The sequence below is a fragment of the Hakea prostrata genome, chromosome 4, assembly GCF_041222555.1.
Source record: "Hakea prostrata isolate BN-2017 chromosome 4, UWA_Hpros_2, whole genome shotgun sequence".
Classification (NCBI taxonomy): Eukaryota; Viridiplantae; Streptophyta; class Magnoliopsida; order Proteales; family Proteaceae; genus Hakea; species Hakea prostrata.
In genome coordinates, this window is record NC_142603.1 from 4965003 (window position 1) to 4991357 (window position 26355).

At 37.2% G+C, this 26355-nt stretch overlaps 1 protein-coding gene and 1 pseudogene across 2 annotated transcripts; both read right to left on the bottom strand.

Moving 5' to 3' along the window:
* Positions 1–503: 503 nt before the first annotated feature.
* LOC149017284 (protein PIN-LIKES 3-like) lies at positions 504–9460 on the bottom strand (annotated as a pseudogene). The gene is made up of 11 exons (XR_016172794.1): positions 9404–9460; positions 8545–8723; positions 7789–7868; positions 7550–7674; positions 6940–7061; positions 5484–5710; positions 4577–4675; positions 3963–4063; positions 2831–2883; positions 2529–2714; positions 504–628 (listed from the first exon to the last, which is right to left on the bottom strand). The product of XR_016172794.1 is annotated as a protein PIN-LIKES 3-like (transcript).
* A 3279-nt stretch (positions 9461–12739) lies between these two features.
* Positions 12740–23523, bottom strand: LOC149017285 (protein PIN-LIKES 3-like). Its single transcript, XM_089151615.1, has 11 exons — positions 23434–23523; positions 22445–22623; positions 22106–22185; positions 21867–21991; positions 21439–21560; positions 20005–20211; positions 19132–19224; positions 16704–16804; positions 15569–15621; positions 15266–15451; positions 12740–13305 (listed from the first exon to the last, which is right to left on the bottom strand). The coding sequence occupies exons 2-11, from the start codon at positions 22577–22579 to the stop codon at positions 13181–13183; spliced, it is 1227 nt and encodes a 408-aa protein (XP_089007741.1). The 5' UTR covers positions 22580–22623; positions 23434–23523; the 3' UTR covers positions 12740–13180.
* Positions 23524–26355: the final 2832 nt, after the last annotated feature.

Here is a 26355-nt window from a genome sequence, read left to right on the forward strand (position 1 = left end):
TACTTCAGCCTATTTTGTGCTGAAATGAGTATCTTTGCCAGATAAGGTAGGAAATTTCTCTCTTATCCACCAGAATTATTTCACTCTTGTGTAAGTTAACCTCCAACCAACAGATCTATCTCCTATCCTAAACCTCAGGCCACCAGATATCTGCAATCCCTTTCTACGCAACCAACCCTGAAGTGAAGAGTCTTATCATAGTATGTCTCAGGGAAATTTCGATACAAAATTGTGGAAGCATGTAGAAAGATGGGAAAGGAAATTTTCTTGTAAAATAAGATTACAGTAAAAGGAAAATAGACCTTGCACAATTGTCATGCTCTGATAATACTACAAGGCATTAAAGTCAGATTCTGTGAAATATCCTGGTGCGATTGGCAGCATCATCAACGATACTTGTATTGATTAAATGCTCCCGATAAATTGGAAGATGGTTTATGCTTGGCAGTAGCGTTCCTTGTTAGTTGAAAGTTGAAACACTTGATAAACTGGAAGAAACAATATCACGCCACAAACCACAGGAAGAAGGTTGACCAAAGGGTAAGTGAAATGGAAGCTAATCCGTAGGCCCATATCATAATTACAGAACATTCTCTCTCAGCCACACCAAAGAGTTGGGCAGTCGATCCTGTGAATTCCCAGCAGACACTCAAATCAAAACTGGGAAAGAACACCAAATTTTAGTGGATTCATTCTTACATTCTACACAAATTCCCCTGATTCTTGACCAAGAGAGATAAGCAACAAATACTTTCAGATCAAAGCTTCATCTTCAAAGAAAATACTCTCAAAGGAAGTTTTATCCCAGATTCTTCTCCTGTTTGTCAATAATGATGGCTCCTTGGTGTATTTCATCATTGACTCCACCTGCAATCAGCTGCCCCTCCCTTCCGTTTACGGATGATCTTCTATCTTGGGTTCTCTCTCATTATGGGTGGGCTCATCCATACTCTATGTCCACCTAGTCTGTTCCCATAATACTTGTTGTATCATTTTCAGCGTGGTATTTTGTTTTTATAGATCACCAATGTTGATGCCCCTGCTCTACATCTTCAGAAAGTTAACCAATGGGACATTTTAACCATTGAGTTGGCTGGTCTTCTGTAGAGATTTTATCTGGCTCTACTAAGTTTCATTAGATTACGATTATGACACTGAATCATTCATTTGAACCTTCATGCTCGTGGATCATTTGTTGGATGTCGTGCTTATACTGTTTGAAGTCGGCGCCATCATGTTTATCATGTTTTCATGATCATGTCAACAGTGAACTTCAAATTCAGTTGTGGTATCCTGCTTTATCTTTTGAAGTTTTGTGTTCTTATCTTAGATCAGACCACAGCATCATGTTCTGCATGATTTCAGATGTTAGATAAATGAACATGATCCAATAAGTGCTTTAACAACCTAAAACATGATGGCTAATCATGTAGTTCCAATTAGAATCTTTATTTGCTTGTTATGCCTGCAATGATTGAAAATGCTAATGAATAACCATAGTCTAGTTCAAAAATATGAAAACATTAGAACATGATGGTTGAACGCTTAAACTGTATCCTTTTAGTTGGCACATTATCAGTTTTGGCTAATACTACAGGTGCTTGAAAGTTGAGTAACCCCTAAATTAGGAACCATCTCCTTTTTGCCCCCTTTCCATATAATATTTCTACACTAGTGCTCTGGAGTTCAGTTACTAACACTAGTGGAAACTGAAAACTGGAATTAAGCATGCCATGACTTCCAAATAGGCATCCTACAATTTTAGTTATACAATTGAAAAATTCGTAAGTTTGATCAGCCACACTCTTGAAAATCCTACATTGGAAACCAAGGGAATGTTATAATTCTATTAGTCTTACCCTTGCTACCTAAGCCAGAAAAAGCATTTTATATGACTGAAGAATCCCTAGAATCTTGTCCTGAGTCAGTCTAAATGATCAAAATTTGAATGTGCGTATGGAGCTCCAAATTTTCTGGTCCTAGCAAGGATTGGCTAATAATCCAATGAGACTCTCCCACCCTAGAAAAGAAAAAACAAAATGAGAGGGAGAGAGGGAGAGAGGGAGAAAGAGAAGAAGAAGAAAAGAAGATCTGGACTAAGTGGATGATGGACTTTCAGATTTGGGATTTTCTCACTGACATCACTCAAGGTGTCAAAGTAATTTGCAACCTTACTTTTTTTCCTTTAGGTATGACAAGTATATTTTCCGTGAGGTTAATACTGTTATTGCATAGGGGTTTCTCAACTATGTGAATGACAATAGATATTTTTTACAGTGACAAGGGGATATGTCAATTTATCGTTGAAACCCTTTTATACCGCTATCTTAGAAACCTTCTAAGAAAAAGAGAAGTGGCAGTTACAAGGTTGTCAAGTTGTTAATGCACCTACAGAGAAGTCACTCAGATACTGCCATGAAATTTTATTCCAGAAATACCTTCCTATTTACAAAAAAAAACACAGAGAATGAGACAAACATGACAAAACAAGATGCACAATCAACATGGATTATAACAAATAGTCATACCTAAGTTCAATGCTGGCGGAACTGCAAAGTGAAGAAGAAGGAAAAATAGATAGAATGGATCTGGGTGCAACAGGCCAAAATGCAGTGCCCCTTTAACAATGAGGATGCCCAACAGCGGTAATGCAATATAACGAACTACTATGACCCCAACGATAAGGGATGCATGAACATCTGATCCTTTTAAACCTGAATGAAAGTTGTGTCAGGAAAAAATCTTGCTCAAATAAAGTTGGATGAAGATTCATTAAGATCCTCTCTCCCTTAATATCCACAGAAAGTTCAATACAAAAATCAGTTATTACCTCTAAGAAGGTTTGCTCCCATTATCAAGGTGATAGCTGGGAGGGCTCCAGCACTGCAAACCAAAATGAGAAAGACAAATAAAAATGATGAAACATGGAAGCAAACTGGCATAAACCATGGCAAGAAGCGGCCTACTTAGTTTATGTTATGCCATGCCATGCAAAATAAAAGCAACCTTCTCAGATAAAATGTAGCACTAAACTATCGAATAAGGTTTAGCCATCTTTCAAGAGGTATTGACCTGAAAGGTGCTCTAGTGGTTTGAAAGATAATCATTATGTGATTAGAAACACAATGATTTCCAGTTCTTTTGGCTGTTCAACTGCCATCAAGCATTTATACATATGACATACCCAAGGTTGTAATGGCCAATGGGCAGGTCATCGCAAGAATAGCTTTGAGAGGTACAAAATCTGTAGTCCCTTAATGGACATGAAGCACTTGCCAACAAAAGTTCACTTAAAAGTGGTTTAGTAATTTGAAAACAAGTGAAACGAGGCACTGCATGAATAGGATTTCCCCATGAATGCCAGTAGTACGGATGGAACTCAAAAGACCATTGTGGTGTACATTGAAACAAAAGAGCTTGTACAAAATTTTAGAGAATGAGTTTTATAACATCTAACCATGTGTGAAATGATACCCCAAAATAAAATAACATCTTCCTGAATGTAGAATGAGCCATCATAGCTTGACTTGTCTGATATAATTGGAGATGATACAGATATTTGTAGTTTATAGATTCACTTTTGAAACACCTTTTAACACCCATGAAATGATCTTGAAAAGGTGATAGATCAGGAATGTGTACAGACTCACAGATCAAAGGCAGAAATAATTTTCTTTTTTCTTTCCCTCTCCTACCCCCCCCCCCCCAGTGCTTTGGGGAGGGGCAGGGAAGGGGGAGGATTACTGAGAGAAGTACTCATTATGCCAGTTACAAATTTAAACTGAACAGCTACGATCATTGATCTTAGGCATGAATATTCTAAGGCAGAAGAAACTTATATATGAGGATCTAAGACAAACTTAAACTGAACAGATATGATCTTAGAGCTGAGGCATGCGTAATCTAAAGCAGAAGAAACAAACATAAGGATCTAAGACATGAGTTTGCAGTTGGCTGTATACCCAAGCAAAGAAACTGAATCTTCAATCACATGAAGAGGAGCACTTTCACCAATCATTAGCCTTTGGATTGGAGGGACTGCTCCAACAAAAAATCCACCAATCTACTAAGAATAAACAAAGAAGTTTCATCAATCAAATATTCATGAAGACATTTTCAGTTGCATTTTCATTCACTCACGAAAAAATCTTGTTTAGAAAGGAAGTCTTCATAAACTGAATGTAAGCATCAAAGTAGAAAGTGGGAAATCTAAGAGAAATCTAAAGCCGATGTTTTTTTTTATACAATTCATGTCCCAACAGAAGGATATACTTATATGCCCCTTAATGCAAGTTTTACATATTGCATGTTGTTGTGTAGGAGGAAACATGACCTATGTTCCCATAAATTGGATATCAAACTCCCTGATAGGGGGAACTTCCAAAACTTTCCTCCAATGCACTGTCATTCTAATGCTATCTCCTATATCATTCTACTGCTATCTGATGAGAGTTACATTGAACCACAAGATCGTTTAGGTGGTACACCCAACTGTTGGCCTAACTTATGCATCTACCTACATGTAGAATTAAGACAACTAGCTACTGAAGAAAAACATTAAGCATGAAAAGCATACCGATGCAATAGTAGAAGGTGCCAATAGTGTCTTCAATTGAAATCTTCCAGAAAGCATCTTTAGATATTCTCTAAAGTTAACTGAAACTGAAACTGAAACCTGTCATAGAACATAGGAAATAAAATTCAATTCAATTGCCTGTCCCAACCTTGTTATGATTGATCATGGATTCCTGTAAACTTAAGTGGAAATATGTCGTCTTTGCACCTATCCAATCACAAATGACATAAATCTAAATTCTTGTATCAATATTTCTAGGTTGGAGGCTTGGAGCAGTGCCTGACTGGGTGTTCAATGGATTGTGATACTTTCCAATCCAGGGACCAGAGTCCAAATTTTATATCTAATGTTCTTTAAAATCATGAGCAGAATGGATGGGTTCCATCATGATATACCACAAATATTTATAAAGAAAAGGACTCTTCTATCAGTGAGGGGGCAGAAGACACACTCAATAGTTGGTTAGGGGTAATTCTTAGTTAAAAACTTTCCTCCAAAATTAGAAGGTAAGTCCAGGAACACAATAAATTGAAGGGTACAACTGGTTCTGATTTGATTTTCCTTCTAGCATTTCGTATTCACTGACTGTATCATGTGGACATGCCCACTAAGCAGAAATACATCACAATCATTGGTCACCTTAATTGATCTCAGATGCAAAACTGTATATGGGTATAACCTATAAAAAAAGATTACTCTTTCTACACATTTTGAAGTCCTCTTGATAACTAGAACCATCAAATCTGGATTGATTGTTTTTGTTACCACCCTCTCCAGAGGTGGGATGCGCCTTGAGTCAACATGCATACAAACATCAGCTGGAGGACAGGAAAGTCAAAAATAGAAGGCAAAGAGAGTGGAAAAGGGTAAGGGAACACATTATCATAATGATAAAGCAGAAAATAACCTGTTTTCTTTCATCTAATGATATGCATGGCAGTGCAAGATAGTCTGCCTGATTCTCCAAGACTAATAAATCTTTTGAAAGTAGTGGCTCTGTGCTGCTCCCCTCGTGTGTACCCTTGAAGGTTCTTCTATGTCTTTTCTGTTGGAGTCGTCCACCTCATCAGTGCACTTATCCGAAGATACCCGCGCAAGATTGTGCACATACGGCCACAAAAATATGATCCAAATCTGAATTATCACAATAAAGAACCAAAATAGACAAGTCAAAGACCTTGCTTAGACTCAACAGCTGCAACGGTACTAGTAACTTTCTAGATACACACAAATTTAGTTACTTGTCTATATGAATTATATATAAATCTGCTGTATTTAATAACAATGAAATGGTTCCATATATCTTCTGTATGGATCCATAAGCGTATGTGCATTAGTGGGTAGGTAGAAATGAGGAGAAAGTAAGAAATGGCTTTTGATGTCAGAGACATTAGTTATTTCCCCATCATCTTAATAAAATCCATTGGCCAACTATGAAATGAATGACAAATTAGCCATTCTTAAGCTTATCCTTGCACAAACATTGCTCAACTGTCTGGTCACAAGTTTATTGGGAAAGATACTTCAAATGGCCCAAAAAGTAGGACAGGTGGTTAGAGTCAGCTGACACATCAAACTTCCCAATAGTTAAGAACCTGCATGTTAGCTCATCTACAGGGTATCCAACCAAATGAATAGCTGGTCAATGAAGAGGATAACTCTTTAATAATTGCATAAAGAGAACAAATAAGAAAATACTTTGAGATCTTCCAAACAATAAGCATTTTCTACATCTTTACCTAGGATGGTACAAATTATAAACACACTACTCCAAAAATTATAATAGATAGTAAGAGTTCAATAATTACTAATTTCACCTATTTTGGCTAAAGATTGACAGTTTTGGTGATGGAAGGATTACAAGCCTATAGTTGTAGGGCTTCCAGCCACATGTAGAGGTGATATGGCAGATCAAGAGCATTTCTCTTCTCAATGTTAGTCACAAGAACTGTGACCCACCTCATTTTGCACTTCTCATCATAATAGCCCATCTTCCACCAAAATAGAAATCATAATAGCCCATCAATGTTATTATTTTTACATAAAATCAGAAATAGAAAGGCAAACATAATTAAGAAATTACAAAGACAATCTATAATACAAACAAATGCACCATAGAAACATTATTAAGTGAACTAGACTCATTCATGACTTTCTAATTTCTAGTTTCTTTTGGAAGGCAGTACAGATTGTTCACTCTTTCATACTAATATGAGAAATTTTGTCACTGGGAACGTTTCAGAGTTGCAATTTCAAAGAACAGATGTTAGCTGATATACTTCATAATATGTAGCAAACAGTTATAATCAACTTCTGGAAATTTAAATGCTGAAAAGCTATTTCTAGAATCATAAGAGATCTACCGCCATAGACAGTGAAGAATATGCCCGTCCATTCTTACTACAGACATCGGGAGCTCCAAATGGGCTGCCTTTCTCTCTGCATACTGCTGGGATGATGATCATAATCATAGGCCCAATATTTCCTGTTTTAGTCAGCAGGGGTGGAAAATGATGAGGGTCCACATAATGCAGTAAATGGTACAAAAAATTTCATAATGTTCGGCAGCATGCATGCCCTTTCCACTGAGTCACCATTCACATAGAATACATTAGGTGGTTGCAGTTCAACTTGAATATATAATAAAGGCCAAATCCGGTGCCAAAGGCTTCCTCACGAGAAGAGTGGGGGACAGTTTTCCTTCGCAGTCTTACTCCCAACATTTTTTGCTAGAAAGCAGTTAAACTTGAATACAGTATGGCCCCAAAATCAAGCTAGTAAGTTGGACTTGGTTGTCACTTCAATTGGAGGAGTCTAAAATTGTACACTAGCACTGATCACAATGAACATGTAAATAAAGCCTTCCAATTCTTCTGTTTAATCAAGTTTGAAGGAACTCAATATGGGATTAAATCATATGCATGAGCATACAGAACTAGCAGCTAAATTTAGGGAACAATAAAAAAAAATTACCTGCAGCACAGCAACCCAAGATAAGGGCCCTTAGATGCGAAGGAGGTCTACAGATCTGTATAAGAACCCATCCAAGTACTGAACCGATGAGATATGTAATAAGAACATTTAAAGGAACGAACCACCTATGCATGCATTACCAAAATTTATTAGAGATAAAGCCATCTCCATGTCAGCCAAACACAGTAACTTTCACCTCAACTTCGTGGAGGTTGTGGACAGGAGTAGAAGAAACTCACAACTTAATTATGCTTTCATATGTTATTGTTTTGGCAAGATTGGCAGCCAGAACTGCCGGAAGAAATACGAAGAACACAACCTGCTCACGAAGAAAGCTGATTAGCTTTCATAAAAAAATTAAAAATTAAAAATTAAAAAAAAAATCAATTCTAATTTAGAAATAGAAATGCAATGAAATAAAAACCCTCCACCTCTAGACCTGACACTACCAAAAAAAAAAAAAACCATTAAAAAATGGTGCACTCAATGCACAAGGCTCCCACCACATGGGTTGGGTCTGAGGGGCATCATAATGAACACAACCTTAGCCTCACCCTGGTTTCAAATAGAGGCTCAATCCAGATTTGAATGCATGACCGCTTGGTCAAAATGGAGGGACCTTACTACTGCATCTAGGTGCACCATCAGACATTACTGAAGGCCATGTTCAAGTAAAAAAGGTTCCTCAAACAACTGCCCAGTAAACTGTACAGTGGTTCTCCAGTAGCCCAAGAGGATTGGAACTCTGACCTCCTGCTTGGAGGTGATGGTTTTTTAACCAACTGAGCCACCCCTCAGGCTTGACCCCCATGTTATATTTCTTCTTGCCCTCTTGGAGTCATTGAAAAAAAAAAAACTGCAAATATGAGATACAGAGAAATGAAGACCAGAGGGTGTTTATTATACTACCAGTTTATCAGTTTTTCAGCAGAATTATTGAACAGCTAGATCCAACTCTGTAAAAAGAATAAATGAAGCAGGAACTCATAACTCACTTTATTCAAATGCTTTCTTGCATCCTCTCCCAAAATATTAATGCGGTCCAATGCTAGAAAGAACCCAAGAGCCAAAACTAGTAGGATCTCTAGCACTGGAATGGATGCTGTAATGAAGAGATCCAGAATCCCCATCCTGAGAATGTCTCACAATCTGCAACAGTTTTCTCTGTGCACCCCTATGCCCAAAAAAAAATTAAAAATGACTAATTATACATTTAAGAAAACAAAAGGGGGCATACCATGCATGATGCTCCAGCCGTTATGGGGTTTGGGGAGGGTCATAACTCATAAGTTTTTATTGTGCAGAGTCTAAGACACCAAAAGCATTTTAGAGTTCCCTGGTAAGCTAAATGGCAGCTTGAGAAAAACAGCATTGCAACACCAATCTTTACTTATGAAAATATATGATTCGATAGCCAAACTCTCTGCCTGGCAAAATTTGTTTTAAGTAGGAGGTTGCCTTTAGGTAGAAGTAGACCACCATCACCCCCTGCTTTTTTTTATTTTATGTCAGAGACAACTAAGGGTAGTAAAGTATAATGAACAGAAGAAACACTTCAAATCCCCTGATCAAACAGAAGTTTCAGTATTCCAACTGGGCCTTCTCAGAGGTCACTGGGAAATTCAACTATGAAAATTAGAGTTAAATCTGAACTTGCCACACACAAAAAAAGAACAGAGGAACCATTTTGAAGTTAATCAATATTAACTGAGCGTGTCTTGACTCTTGGGGACAGGTTCTGCTCGAACAAAAGTCATAGCTGCGCAAGGACTTTGTAATACAAGAAAAGACGCAACGAATTCATGCAAATAAAGAATGCCAAACAACAATAAGAGGCGGAGATCAAAAGCTTACCAACTGCTTTCCTTTTGCCTCTTCTCTGCACCAATACAAGAACCCCCCCCCCCCCCCCCCAAAAGTTCTTCCACGCAGAACTCGAGATGGGTTTCTCGATGGTAGATCGAGACGCAACGAATATATATGTATATATATATCCTCATTTGCAGGTAAAAAGAGAAACCAAGGCGACATTGTTAACAGTGAGTAGATTTACCCGCACCAGTAAGCTACGAAAGACAGACCCTGATGATCATTACCAACATTGATGATATAGATGACAAAACCAGCTACAAGTATAGAATCTCCGTCGTGTTGCAGACATATTTATGATGTCGACGAGTTGACTGTGATAGCGTATCTACAAGGTTGTTTCTTGTTTGCAGGCACAGGGCAAAAAGCCGAAGACTCCAAAAGAATGGGAAATCAGTTTGCCTGCAGAGACGGGTACGAAGTGGGTAAGGAATTTAGGACCAACGATATGAGGATAACGAGTCCGGATCAGAGTTCCAGAGTGGGGCGACACGACACGCCTCCGACACAATGTCGATAATGAGTCTGGGGATATATGACCGGTATGTCACCAATGTCGTTTCTTTTTCATGTTTCTTGTATTTTAACCCTATTTTACTCTGATTTTCAACATTTACAAGTACATCTTGCTTCATTATTACCGACTATTACATTGTTTAAGTCAATCAAGTGGGATTTTAACTTTCAATTTTGCCCACATATAGCCGGGTATGTGTCGATTAGGGATTAGGGACATTAGTTTAAATGATGTTTTAGGTCAAATAACGCTCTCAATGTGTTTATTGGCCTCAAGTTAGACTACACAACAAAATTCAGACTAAAATGAACCCAAATTTGATTTTTCATGGACACCCCTCCAAGTATTGCCCAACATATTGCCACCTTGCCAGCCACCGACACGGCGACACTGAGTGATTTTTCAAAACCTTGGTCGAGATCACCTCCTTGTGCTCTTCCTTCACCACAAATTTGCGTGGGGCCCACATCTGAATAATAATAAATTTTTAAGATAGAACCCTAGTAGATCTTACATGAATCCTACCTAAATTTGTGGTAAAGAAACTTCCATGTCTATTGTTTGACCTTGATTCTTCCATTGTTTGTCATTTTCATCCAATGTGTTTTTTAAAGAATATGCAACTTTGATAGAAATATTATCATATTAACTGGTCCTAGACCCAATATAAAAGTAGCAATAATAATATTTATAGAGATATCAATGTGGATGAAATTTGTCATCCCATGGTAGATAAGATAATAATTTAATTATAAATATTCTTTATATAAGTGTAAGCATTAATATCACTCTTGACTAAACAACATGTTTCTGCCTTTTCCTGAAAAAAAATATTATTGTAAAGTTCTAAGTATTAAAATGTCAATTTTTTTTTTTTTTTATCCTGAGGTTTATCTGGGCCAGCTTGCGCACACCACGACCACATTCTCAAATTTGAATATTTAGTTGATGATATGGCGTTGATGATCTATTCAATGGACCACTCATCAAAGTCATGCCTTTCTTTGACAAATATGTCAATGCTACCTTTCATTTTCCTTCCCCTTAATCACACACCGCAACATCATCAAATAATTGAATAAATTTTGGAAAACCATGAGGTTATTGTAAAAAAAAACATTTAAGGTATCTTCTAGTGTCAACTTGTATATGAGAGCTCGTTCAATGCAGCTGCAACTCTAGACAAACGTGTCGGATGTCAAGTGGTCTTGCTGGCTCCCAGAGCCCACAACGCCATGGCCACACTTTCTGATCCTTAAAGTCTCCATTGGCTTAGCCATAACCTTAACATTGTTGCAGTACGAATCTTCAAAGTGAATCTGTAAAAGTAAAAAAATCGAAATCACAGAATGGAGTAGGAACTTCTAGGCGCGTTACAACATCGCTTTCCTTAAGACGTAATTCGCCCTCACATCAAGGTGCTATGAGGTACTGCGAACCGTCTCCCAGAATACAAAAAAGCCCAACTTCAAGTTGAATCTCTCAAGTTTTGCTAAGCACTCGCAAAACTCAAGAATAAAGAAGACTTCGGGATTTTTTTGTATATTTGCTGTTAAGAAACTTGAGGCTATTTATAAGCTCTGAGGTATCTCTACTAAACAGTTCATGACTCTGTTCGTAAGGGAGCACCTCTCTATAGGGTTGCAAATGTCTGCGTTTAGATATGTGCCATCGGATCGTTCGGCCACACGATCTGACGGTCCAGATTGAACCATCGAATAGACATTCATGGATTTACTTCCATCGCCCTAGATCTTCCGTTGATAAAAAATGCACGGTTCAGATCTGATGGTCCAGTGCGTGCGCCAAAACGCCCACTACCCACGCAGCTGCGTGCGCTCGGACGGTACACCGTCCTCGCTCGTACACTACACACGCAATGGCGTGTCTTATTGTTATAAATTAAAGTTAATAGGCAACACTTATTAATTAACTGGGATTCCAACATCTCGGTTTCCAATGTGGGACTATATAAAAGACATTTTCCTAAAATAAACAAAAGGAAAATCTTCTGCACTTAAAAATCCAATAATATGAAACATATATTATTTTATTATATTAAAAATAATACAACAGAATCTCTGCTAAACAGAAAAACAATGGAACATGCGTACTTTGATGATCTTGAAAGAAGAAAAAAAACCTCTAGGAGAAAGCAATAGATTGCAACACTGAGTAAAGACTCAAAGCTCAAATCAGTTGCTGCTTTTCTTAAGCGCATGGCCACCACACTGTTTGTGAAGTACAGGTTGTAATGAAGAACTCGTTTACAACTTCCATGTGTTCATGGTGTTTACAAACTATGGGCACCACTAGCTAAGCAAGACAATTTCAGACCACTGCTAACTGGGATAATACATAATTTACAGGCAGCACCTGAGTTCATGGTTTTTAATCTAAAACAGTTCAACAAACTCACCTTCATGACAAATGAAGTTTCCACATCATCCCCTCCCCAGGGGAACTAGAGTCATTACTTTCTGTATTTGTTATGGTAATGGTTTCTTTGTGAACACTCAGCTTATAAACCACCTTGCACAAATAGCTATTGTTATAGCGCACACCCTCATGTTAGCTCTCGTCAATTTCAATTTGGATTTCTTCCAACATTTACATGGGCGACAAGCTGTTCTGCTGATTTCACTTCAGCCTGCGTACAATGATCTTTGCCAGAGAAGGTTAGGAACTTTCACTCTTCTCTTCTGTTGAGTTCACCTTCCACCTACAGACCTCTCTCCTGTCCTAAACCTCAGGCCACCAGATTTCTGCAATCCCCTTCCATGCGACCAGCCCTAAAGAGTCTCATCATTGGATGTCTCAGGGAAAACTTCGAAACAAAATTGCAGAGAGCATGTAAAACGATGGGAAAGGAATTTTTCTGGTAATATAAAATTTTCCATCATTCTGTCTAAAATGACAAAAAATGCTTTGAGAAGTACAAAAAAAATTTCTGCAAGATACATTTACATAGAAACTCTTACAACAAAACAAATAGGAGCATATAGTAGAGGGAAATGGAAGCCCTATAAGGTAAAAGGAAAATAATACACCTTGCACAATTCTCATACTCTGATAATAATACAAGGCATTGTAGTAAGATTCCGGGAAATTTCCTGGTGCGAATTGGCAGCATCAACAACGTAACTTGCACTGATTAAATGCTCCTGGTGAATTGGAAGATGGGTTATGCTTGGCTGTAGCGTTCCTTGTTAGTCAAAACACTTGATACGCTGGAAAAAACAATATCAAGCCACAAGCCACAGGAAGAAGGTTGACCAGAGGGCAAGTGAAACGGGAGCTAATCCATAGGCCCATAGCATAATAACAGAACATTCTCTCTCAGCAGCACCAAAGAATTGGGTAATTGTTCCTGTGAATTCCACTCAAATCAAAACTGAGAAAGAACACCATCCAAAATTTAACTGGATACATTCTTACATTATACACAAATTCCCTGACTCTTGACCAACATATTTAAGCAGATACTTTCAGATCAAAGCTGCATCAACAAGGAAAATATTTTATCCCAGATATACATCCATCATGATTTGTCATTAATGATGGACCCCTTGAATAGATTGACCCCAAACCTGCAAAATCGATGCTGCCCTGCCACTTCCCAATCACAGGGATAAATCTTTTATCTTGAGAGAATTCTCTATTCGTCATGGGTGAAAGAGAACTCAACCCATACTTTAATGTCAACATCTAAAAGTCATGTGCCCATAATACATTGTTCTGTCATTCTCCAGTGAAATAGAAAATAATTTGTTTATAACAAAATACCCCAAAACTTGATCAAAAAACAAGCCTAAGCTTTACATCTTCATAAAGTTAACCAATGGAACAGATGCTACATTTTAACCATTGAGTTGGAACATGGTCATTCATGTATAGCATTTTAATCATCACATCTACCAAGTTTCGTTAGATCAACAAATTATGATCACTGAAATCATTCATTTGAACCTTCATGACATTATTGGATCATTTGATTGAATGGTCAATGCTTTTTTTTTTTTTGGTCAAAATGGTCAATGCTTGTGACAATCATAGATCAAGCAGACCATCATGTTTATCATGATATTCATGATCAAAGTCAAACATCGAAAACTTCAAATTATGAGATTAAATGGTATCCTTCTATTAAATCTTTTTAGAATATTTTGATGTTCTTATCTTAAATCAGACCACAGCATCATGATGTCCATGATTTAAGATGTTAGATAAATGGACAAGCTACAATAAGTGTTTTAACAAGCCAAAACATGATGGCAGAATCACGTTATTCCAATTAGTATCTTTATTTTCTTATGATGTTTGCAATGATCGAGAATGCTAATGAATGACCATCATCTGGTAAATTACAGTGTGATGGTCGAACACTTAAACTGTATCATTTTAGTTGGTACATTATCAGTTTTTGCTACTGAGAAAGTTGAGTAACCCCAAACAATAGGAACCTACTCTTTTTGCCCCCTTTCTCCATATAGTAGTTCTATTGTAGTGCTATGGAGTTCAGTTACCAATACTAATGAAACTGAAAACTGGAATTAAGCATGCCATGACTTCCAAATAAGCATCTTACAATTTTAGTTATACAATTGAAAAATACATATGTTCGAACAGCCACAGTCTTGTAGTTCCTAGAATGGAAACCAAGCGAATGTTAACTCTAAAAGTCTTAGCCTTGCTACCTAAGCCAGAAAAAGCATTCAATGTGATTGTGGAATCCCTAAAAGCTCATCCTGAATCCCTCTAAAGGATCAAAATTTCAAGGTGCATATGGAGCTCCAAATTTTCTGGTCCTAGGATAAGGATTGGCTATGGCTCCAACTAAACTCTCCCACCCTTGAAAATTAAAAAATTGGGAGGGAGGGAGAAAGAGAAGAAGAAGAACAAAAGAACTGGACTAAGTGGATGACGGACTTTCAGATTTGGGATTTTCTCACTGACATCACTCAAGGTGTCAAAAGTAATTTGCAACCTTACATTTTTTCCTTTAGGTATGACACAATTTTCTTTTCAGTGAGGTTAATACTGTTATTTCATATGCGTATTTCAAGTATGTACATGACAGTAGATGTTTTTGACAACAAAATAATGATACATCAAAACCTTTTATATCGCTATCTTAAAAACACTTAAAGAATAGAAAAATGGCAGTTACAAGGTTGTCAAGTTGTAACTGCACCCATAGAGGTGTCACGCAGAATTGCCATTAAATTTTATTCCGAAATACCTTCCTATTTACAGAAAAACACAGACAACAAAACAAACATGACAAAACAAGATGCACAATCAACAAGGATTATAACAAATAGGCATACCTATGTTCAATGCTGGCGGAACTGCAAAGTGAAGAAGAAGATAAAATATATATAATGGATCTGGGTGCAACAGGCCAAAATTCAGTGCCCCTTTAATAATGAGGATGCCCAACAGCGGTAGTGCAATATAACGAACTACTATGATCCCAACAACAAGGGATGCATGAACATCTGATCCTTTTAAACCTGAATGACTGTTGTGTTAGGAAAAGAGCTTGCTTGAATAAAGTTGGATGAAGATTCACTAAGAACCTATCTCCATTAATATCCACTGAAAGTTCAATACAAAAAATCAGTTATTACCTCTAAGAAGGTTTGCTCCCATTATCAAGGTGATAGCTGGGTTAGCTCCATTACTGAAATCAAAATGAGAAAAACAAATAAAAGATGATGAGTCATGGAAGCAGATTGGAATAAACCATGACAAGAAGCGGCCTACCTAGCTTATGTTATACCATGCCATGCAAAATAAAAGCAACCTTCTCAGATAAAAGGTAGCACTAAACTATTCAATCAGGTCTAGCCATGTATTCAAGAGGTATGGACCTGAAAGGTGCTTTAGCAGTTTGAAAGATAATTATGTGGTTAGAAACATAATGATTTCCAGCTCTTATGGTTGTTGTCTGTTGAACTGCCATCACACATTGTATATATGCAATGTTCCCAAGTTCGTAATGGCCAATGGGTAGGTCATCTATTGAGAATAGCTTTAAGAGGCATAACATCTGTAGTTCCTTTATGGACATGAAGCACTTGCCACACTAGCCAACAAAAAGTTCACTTACAGGTGGTTTAATATTTTGAAAATAAGTGAAACGAGGCACTGTTTGAAAGTTAGGCTTTCACCATAAATGCCAGTATTAGGATGGAACTCAAAGGACCATTTGTGGTGTACAATGAAACAAAAGAGCTTGTACAAACTTTTAGAGAATGAGTTTTATAACATCCAACCATGAGTGAAATGATACAATATCCAAAATAAAATGACGTCTTTCTCCATGTAGAACCAGCCATCATAGCTTGACTTGTCTGATATAATTGGATAAGATACAGATATTTGTAGTTTATAGATTTATTTTTCAAACACCTTTTTAAGGGTAACACCCATGAAATGATCTTGAAAAAGTGATAGATGAGGAATGTGTACAGAATTACAGATCAAAGGCAGAATTATTTTTTGTTCCTTTTTTGGGCAGAGGCAGGGGAGGGGGGAGCATTGCTGAGAGAAGCATTTGTTATGCCAGATACAAATTTAAACTGAACAGCTACGACCATTGCTCCTAGGCATGAGTATTCTAAGGAAGAAGAAACTTATATGTGAGGATCTGAGACAAATTTGGACTCAACAGCTATGATCTTAGAGCTTAAGCATGAGTAATCTAAAGCAGAAGAAACAAATATAAGGATCTAAGACATGAGTTTGCAGTCAGATGTATACCCAAGCAAAGAGACTGAATCTTCTATCACATGAAGAGGAGCACTTTTACCAATCATTAGCCTTTGGATCGGAGGGACTATTCCAACAACAAATCCACCAATCTACAAAGAATAAACAAAGAAGTTTCATCAATCAAACATTCATGAGATATTTTCAGTCGCATTTTCATTCATTCACAATAAAATCTTGTTTAGAAAGGAAGCCTACGTAAAGTGAAAGTAAGCATCAAAGTAGAAAGTGGGTAATCTAAGAGAAATCATCGAAATCATTGAAGTGTTTTTTTATACGATTCATATCCCAATAAAAGGATATACTTATACGCCGCTCAATGCAAGCTTACATATTGCTTGTTGTTGTCCAAGAGGAAACGTGATGTATGTTCCTCTGAGTTGGATATGATACTGATGTGAATCTAGTTACATGGTTAGGGTTTCTTGGAAAGATTCCCTAGAATTTAGGATTTGCCCAGAATCTTCCAGCAAATAATCCTAATAATCTTATGGGATCCATGGGTAGATGAAATTGAAAGGAAAATAAAATAAAAAAACACAATTGGGTTGAAGAAGGGGTTTTTTTATGGGTATGAGTTGAAGGGAAAATTAGGAAAACTTTTGGAGGGAAAACATTTCAAGGAATTGAAGATCTTGGGCAACTTCTCTTCTTTCTTCTTTCTTTCTTCTTTTCTTTTCTGTTTTCTGTTCTACTGTTGCGGCACGTCAGAGAGGGGAGGGAAAGAGTCCCAGAGAGAGGGGAGGGGTGGGGGCTATTGCAAGGGGTGATGGGAGCGGGGGATGGGTAGGGGTTAGGGGCAGGGGTTAAGGGGTGTTGCAGGGGCTGGAAGGGCTGCTGCTGTGTTGCCGCAGCAAGGGGGAAGGGACTAAAAGGGTGCGCAGAACAGGGGAGGGGTTAGGGTTGTCGCGGGGATGAGGAGGAGTGGCTGCCTAGGGCTGCAATGGGGTAGGGAGGTAAGGGGAGGGGGTGGGCTGCTGTACTTACTTGATTCTGGCTGCTGCTGCTGGTAATGGTTGTTGGAATTTATGAAGGCTGTAGAGAACCGGAAGCCTTGAAGGATGCTGGATATTGAAGAAGAATGCTGAATATTGAAGAATAACTTACTGAAATCCGCCGAGGCCCCCTCAACAGGAAACCTGGTCCTCAATAACTTTTCCATTCAATAATCAGACTTAAGAATTACAATGAGCAATGAGGCTTATTCATAACCTTTATATCAAAAGAAGAGCTTGACTCTAACTCAACTAAGACTTAGAGACCAACTTAACTAGGGTGTCCTTTATAAAATAGGAAACCCTTTGACAACTAATTAACCACCTCTTAAATTAAAGGAATTTTTCTTGAAATAAAAGAAACTTGTCTATAAGAGTCCTATTTAAAGAAAGACTCCTTCCATCTGTGGGAAAGATTCAGAGAACTTAGATCATCTTTTTTTCTCTTGCCCTTTCCCCCGCTCGCTTTGGTCTTTAGCCATCTCCTCTATTTGGCCTTGGTCGAGGCGACCTCGTGGTTTAGCTAGTGATTGGGATTGGATCTTAAGAATCTTTTCGGGTTCCTCTATTTGCGACCAAGTAGGTAAGCTAGTCTTTGGAGCTATCATCCACCATTTATGGTGGGAGCGCAACCTCAGGAAATGGACATCCAAATCTTGCCCCTTAGACTTGATTTGGAAGGCCATGTGTTTCGATGTTTCTTCGAGGATACTGTCTCTTCCCCACCCCTCAGCGACAGATTCCCCAAGGACTAGGCTTATTGTTAGATCCTGGGGACTCTCCGCTACCTTCCGATCCTCTTCTTGATCGGTTCCCCCCCCCCCCTCTCTCCTCTTTTTGTCTTTAATATATTATTTATTCACTCACAAAAAGAAGAAGAAAGACTCCTTACCAAGGTTAATCACAGCAACTAATAAAGATAAATTCCAATGAAAAGCAAACTCCCTAAAAGATAGGAACTCTTCTTGTGAAAAAAGTCTTACCTAATCTACAACTTAGCTAATGAAACCAACTCAATCACAACTCAAATAAGAAATTTAAAATAGACTGGGACTCTACTAGAATTCCGGAAATGATTCCAGCAATGAAATAGGGCCTAAAATGCCCAAAATACCACTGTAATAGGGTTCGGCCAGCTGGCATGGGTGGGCCTTGGGGCCCACTTCAGGGTTCAGCCAGGGAGGGGTCAATCTGTGTTCACATCCGATACTCCCCAAGAGGGGGAACTTTAACAACTTGCCATCTGATCAGACCTACTTTGAACCAGAAGACCTTTTAGGTGGTACAAGCAACTGGTGGCCTAACTTATGCATCTTCCTACCTGTAGAAGCCACTGAAGTGTATACATAGAATGATACAGTAATCAATCTCTGCAAAGAAAACTACTAGCTACTGAAGAAAAACATTAAGCATAATAAGCATACCGTTGCAATAGTAGAAGGTACCAATAATGTCTTCAATTGGAGCTTTCCAGAAAGCATCTTCAGAAACTCTCTAAACTTAACTGAAACCAAAACCTGTCATAGAACATTGGGGGGAAAATTCAATTCAATTACCTGTCTCAACCTTGTCATGATTGATCATGGATTCCTGTAAACCTCAGTAGAAATATGCTATCTTTGCACCTATCCTATCACAAACAACATAAATCTATATTCTTGTATCAATATTCTCTCCAAGAAATAGGTTGGAGCACAGCCTGACTGGGTGTTCAATGGATTGTAATGGTTTACATTCCAGGGACTAGAGTCCAAGTTTTACATATCTATTGTTCTTTACAATCATGAGCAGAATGGATGTGTTCCATCATAATATACCACAAATATTTATAAAGAAAAGGTATCTTCTATCAGTGAGAGGGCTGAAGACCCATTGAATAGTTGGTTAGGTTGGTAATTCTTAGTTAAAAACTTTCCTCCAAAATTAGATTGAAGGGTATAACTAGTTCTGATTTGATTTTCTTTCTAGCATTTTGTTTTCACTGACTGTATCATGTGTACATGTCCCCTAAGCAGAAGTACATCACAATCATTGGTAACCTAGATTGATCTAGAATGCAAAACTGTATATGAGTACTAAAAAAAACTACTACTACACATTTTGAAGCCCTCTTGACAACTAGAAGCATCAGATCTGGGTTGATTGTTTTTGTTACCACTCCCTCAAGAGGTGGGATGCTCCTTGAGTCAACATGCATACAAACATCAGCTGGAGGACAGGAAAGACAAAAATAAAAGACAAAGAGAGTGCAACAGGGAAGGGGAACACATTCTCATAATGATAAAGCAGAAACTAACCTGTTCTCTTTCCTCTAATGGTATGCATGGCTGTCCAAGATAGTCTGCCTGATTCTCCAAGACTGATAAATCACTTGAAAGTAGTGGCTCTGTGCTACTCCCCTTGAGTACCGTTGAAGGTTCTTCTAAGTCAACCTCATCAGTGCACTTATCTGAAGATACCCGCACAAGATTGTGCACATACGACCACAAAAAGATGGCCCCAATCTGAATTATCACAAACCAAAATAGACAAGTGAAAGATGTTGCTTAGAGTCAACAGCTGCAAGAGTACTACCAACTTCAGTTTCTGGATGCACAAATTTAGTAACTGGTCCATATGAATTATATATATACATCTGCAATATGTAATAACAATGAAATGGTTTCAAATGTCTTGAGTATGGATCCATATGCATATGTGCATTAGTGGGTAGGTAGAAATGAGGAGAATGCAAGAAATGACTTTTGATGTTACAGACATCAGTTATTTCTCCATCATCTTAATATAATGCATTGCCCGATTATGAAATGAATGACAAATTAGCCATCCTTTAGCGTCCTCAGACAATGATTACATTGCTCAACTGTCTGCTCACAAGGTTATAGGGGAGAATACTTTTAATGGCCCAAAAAATAGGACAGGTGATTAGAGTCAGTTGACACAACAAACTTTCTAATTAGTAAGAATCTACATGTTAGCTCATCTACAGCATATCCAACCAAATGAATAGCTGGTCAATGAAGACGCTAACTATTTAATTGCATAAAGAGAGGAAGTAAGAAAAGACTTTGAGAATTTCTACATCTTTACCAAGGATGGTACAAATTATGAACGCATTAGTCTATAAATAACAATAATAGATAGTAAAACTTCAATAATTACTAATTTCACCAATTTTGGCTAAAGATTGACAGTTTTGGTGCTGGAAGATTTACAAGCCCATAGTTATAGGGCTTCCAGACACATGTACAGGTGACACACTGACATGGCAGATTAAGAGCAATTCTCTTCTCAATGTTAGTCATGAAAACTGTGACCCACCTCATTTTGCATCTAATCATAATAGCCCATCTTGTAACAAAATAAAAATCATAACAGCCCAGCAATATTATTATTTTTACACAAAGTAACGTGAGAAATGGAAAGGCATACAAATTAGGAAATTAGAAAGAAAATATATAATACACACAAATGCACCATAGAAACATTAAGTGAACTAGAATCATTCATGACTTTCTAGTTTTTAGTTTCTTTTGGAACGCTATACAGATTTTTCACTCTTTAATACCTATATGAGAAGTTTTGTCACTGGGAACATTTCAGAGTTGCAATATCAAAGAACAGATGTAAGCTGATATACTTCATAATATGTAGCATACAGTTACTATCCCTAATCAACCTTTGGAAATTTAAATACCAGATAGCTATTTCAAGAATCGTAAGAAACCTACCGCCATAGAAAGTGAAGAATAAGCCAGTCCTTTTTTGTTACAGACATCAGAAGCTCCAAATGGGCTGCTTTTCTCACTGCAGACTGCTGGGATGATGATCATAAACATAGGCCCAATATTTCCTGTTCTAGTCAGAGGGGGTGCAAAATGATGAGAGGCCACATAATGCAGTAAATGGTACAAAATTTTCATAATGAGTAAACTTGAATATATTATGGCCCAAAATCAAGCTAGTAAGTTGGAATTGGTAGTCACTTCAATTGGAGGAGTCTAAAATTGTACCCTAACACTGGTCACAATGGACATATAAATAAAACCTTCTAATTCTTCTGTTTAATCAAGTTCTGAGTAACCCAATATGGGATTAAATCATATGCATGAGCCTACAGAACTGGTGGCTAAATTTAAGGAATAATACGAAAATTCACCTGCAGCACAGCAACCCAAGATAAGGGCCCTTAGATGCGGAGGAGGTCTACAGATTTGTATAAGAACCCATCCAAGTACTGAACCAATGAGATATGTAATAAAAACATTTAAAGGAACGAACCACCTGTGCGTGCATTACCAAAATTTATTAGAGACAGAGCCATCTCCATGTCAGTCAAACACAGCAACTTTCACCTCAACTTTATGGAGGATGTGAACAGGATTAGAAGAAACTCACAACTTAATTATGCTTTCATTTGTTATTGTTTTGGCAAGATCAGCAACCAGAACTGCCGGAAAAAATACAAAGAACACAACCTGCTCATAAGGAAATCTGATTAGCTTTCAAACAAAAAAAATAAATTCCGTCCGTTTTAAAGAAAACCCAGTGTTTTTTTTTCCACTAAAGTTGATTATATGTGCACATGGTGCTTTGAGTGGCTGGGATTTAATTGAATCCATGTGGCGTGTATCCAACGGTAGGCACCACCAGTTTATCAGTTTCTTAGCAAGACTTATTGAACGACTGGATCCAACTCTGTAAAAAGAATAAATGAAGCAGGAACTCATAACTCACTTTATTCATATGCTTCCTTGTATCTTCTCCCAAAATATTAATGCAATCCAATGCTAGAAAGGACCCAAGGGCCGTAACTATTAGGACCTCCAGCACTGGAATGGATGCCGTAATGAAGAGATCCAGAATCCCCATCCTGAGAATGTCTCACAAACTGCAACAGTTTCCTCTGTGCACTCCTATGCAAACAAATTTAAAATGACTTCCTTATTATACTATTAGAAAAACAGAAGGGGGCATACCCACAGATGATGCTCCTGCCATTATGGGGTTTGGGGAGGGTCATAACTCATAAGTTTTAATCATGCCCAGTCTAAGACACCAAAAGCATGCAACGTAAATATTACAGCAAGGAAGAGGATGTACTTGATTTCTCAGAGGAAAAGTAATAATCAAAGATTTAGGATTTAACGTGGAACAAGCATAATTGTATTATGTATTATAGTTCCCTGATAAACTAAATGGCAACTTGAGAAGAAAGTATTGCAAAACCAATCTTTATTTAAGAAAATTATGTAATTCGATAGCCAAACTCTCTGCCTGGCGAAATTTGTATTAAGTAGGCGGTTGCCTTTAGGCAGAATTAGACCACCATCACCCCCTGCATTTTTTTGTATTTATTTTTTTTATTATCAGAGACAACTCAAGGTAGTATAAAGAACAGAAAGAAACAGTTCAAATCCCCTGAGCAAACAGAAAGTTTCAGTATTCCCACCAGGACTTCTCGTTAGATATCGCTGGGAAATTTAATTAAGAAAATTAGAGTAAAATCTGAACTTGCCACAAAGAAGGAAAAAGAAAAAAAGAACAGAGGAACCATTTTGAAGTTAATCAATATTAACTGAGTATGGCTCGACTCTTGAGGACAAGTTCTGCTCGAACAAAAGTCATAGCTGGGCAATGACTTTGTAATACAAGAAAAGACACAACGAATTCATGCAAATAAAGAATGCCAAATAACAATCAGGGGACGGAAATCAAAAGCTTACCACGTACTTCCCTTTTGCCTCTTCTCTGCACCGATACAACAAACCCTCTAAATTCTTCCACGCAGAACTCGAGATGGGTTTGTCGATGGTAGATCACTGAGACGCAAGGAATATATATCCTCATTTGCAGGGGGAAAGAGAAACCAAGGCAACATTGTTAACACTGAGTAGATTTACCCGCACCACTAAGCTCCGAAAGATAGAGCCTGATGACCATTACTAACATTGATGATTTAGATGACAGAACCAGCTACAAGGATAGAATCTCCGTCGCAACATTGCCAAGGTTGTTTGCAGGGACAGGCAAAGGCCGAAGAATCCAAAAGAATTGGACCACAAAAAACCATAAAATTCGAACGGAATGATAACTGCCATTTTCTTGTTCTTTTCTGTGGAAGAAAGCTGCAATTTTTCATTATCATTAGGCTCTGGCATTTTTTTTGCCTCTTCTTTAGACGCTCGTAAGCAGGTCGAGAGCCAAAATTTAACATCGGCAGTGGCTAAAGCACTCATATTTCATAGACAGAACCCACCGAATTTTCTATCCATTATTTTTAGGGCCAAAGGGTAGTTGAACGGACATCAGAATATAGGTTGACTGAAAGAATTTTGAATATTCACCCAGAATTGTTACATTAATTCTGAATCGTCTAATAATATATATATATTTTTTTTTTTAATTTTTTATGATTAGCTAAATTTAACCTAATATCACCTGTTGTGGATTCTCTTGGCTGTAACATCTATTTCTTTTTCCTTTGTTTATTCTCTAACATATTTCTTTCTCTAGGTTAATTACTTTCTTATTCCGCTATTTCTTCTCTAATATAGTTCTTCTATAAGTTCAACACAATTGATTTTCTGTAGAGATTTAAAGAAAAAATGCTGATTTTTGTGGGAGATTCACTAAAAACATGAATATGTGGTAATCTCTTTAAGATGGAATTAGAAACAAAAAAGAGTCATGAGATCTTAAGGAAGATGAAAATTTCTTTTTCAATTCTTCAAAAAGACCGTAAAAGAATTACTACAATCAAAGGGTCCAAACTTGATGACCGCGGTGAAAGAATTTTCAAGGTCGATGGAGATGGAGAGGGAATAGAGGAAGAAGAAATTTAACTGTTACTCTCACCACGAGAATCTTAATTAACACATCAATAATAAGAGAAAAAAATATAAATTTTATCCAACGATTTAGATTTACTTAATAGATTTGACGGTAGAAATTTAGAGTGGTTTAGTTAAAATATTCACAATTCAGCTACCCCATCCCTTATTTTTATCATTATATTTTTTTATATATTTACCTAAATACCATATTTCACACATGAAAAGAGAGTAAAAAGAACTCGACATACAAACTAAAAAACATGGAACAAGGAGTTTCCACTGAAAAAAAATTTCGAATAAAAATGTGTGTGATATTATAATAAGTAAGATATATGTACATAGTAAATTTAAGTATGGTAATATATATGACCATTCTGGTCTACATCGATGATCGCACTGAGCTCGTTCGGCAAATAAGAAACCAAATAGGAGATATTTGTTTCAGCCACAACATGACTTGCAAGATAGTCAGCACTTCACACAAATGATGAGCGAAAACACATTGACGAAATCCATCGTGAAGCCCCCAAATCTCTTCCAATAGATTATGAACCAACCAAGTTGTATGAATAGAAACCTCAATGTGGTTAATTGTTTGCAATGAGTCGCTGCATATTCCACATCTTCATGTTGTCGTTGTTGCACAGCTCTGAGGCCCACGACTATCGCCTTTAATTCCATCTAAAGCACACTGCTGGAGATAAGCCACCAGCTATGGCGACAATTTCATCCAAAGGTTTTATATCCTCCATGCTGCCCTACCAATGAGCCATCACAATTAACTACCACAACCTTCTAGCAATCTAGTCCAAATTAAAGGCCACTCCATAGGATGGTAGAAGATGACCTCAATATTCCATAAATAAATAAATAAAAGATAATATAATGGCATGTCTTTCATCTATTTTCCTCTGGATGAATGACACATGTCCATCAATCACATTCAAAGGTTGAAGTAATATTTAGAAGACATAAAAAAATTTTTATTTTAATTTAATATGAACCTTTGGATGTGACTGACGGACATATGTCCTTCATCAGTATTGATGCAAACCTTGAATGCCAAAAAAAAAATTAAAAACAAATAAAATAATAATAATAATAATTTCACCTCTAACCTTTAAGCTATTTTGGAAGGTTTGTTTGATAGGGATATTTATAAGGATATCAACATCAATAATAATATTTATAGGGATATCAACATCTATGAATTTTTTTCATTCCGTGTGGAAGACGGGGTAATAATTTGATTATGTATATTCTTTTATATAAATACACGTGTCATGATTCTGCCCTTCCCTGATTAAAATATTATTAGAATGTACTAAGTATTAAAAGTTATCATTTATAGACTCCAAGTTTGATGTTTTGTTAGTGAGGTGATATTGATGATTGATTCAATGTACCACTCTTCAAAGTCATGCCTTTCTTTGACAAGTACATCAATACTAGCTTTCACTTTCCTACCCCCTTTTTGGATGAAAAATAGTTTGTATATTCATACATTGCAGCATCATCAATTCATGGAACAAATTTATGTAAACCATAAAGTTATTGTCATTTTTTTTTGTAGTTGAGGAATTTTCTTGAGCACTTGTATGATCGTAATCACAGACAATGTATTGTTAGTGAAATATATCGTTAGTACTTTCTTTAAGGTATTTGAAAACTCCGAATTGTGCAACATGGGTTTAGAATGCATTTTTACCTCCAAAATCAGTCAATTGCTAACCATTAAAGTAGCACCTCAGAATTGTTACTTTAGGTGCCTTTAGGTTATATTTACTGCTAATAACTAAAGACAGTAGCAAA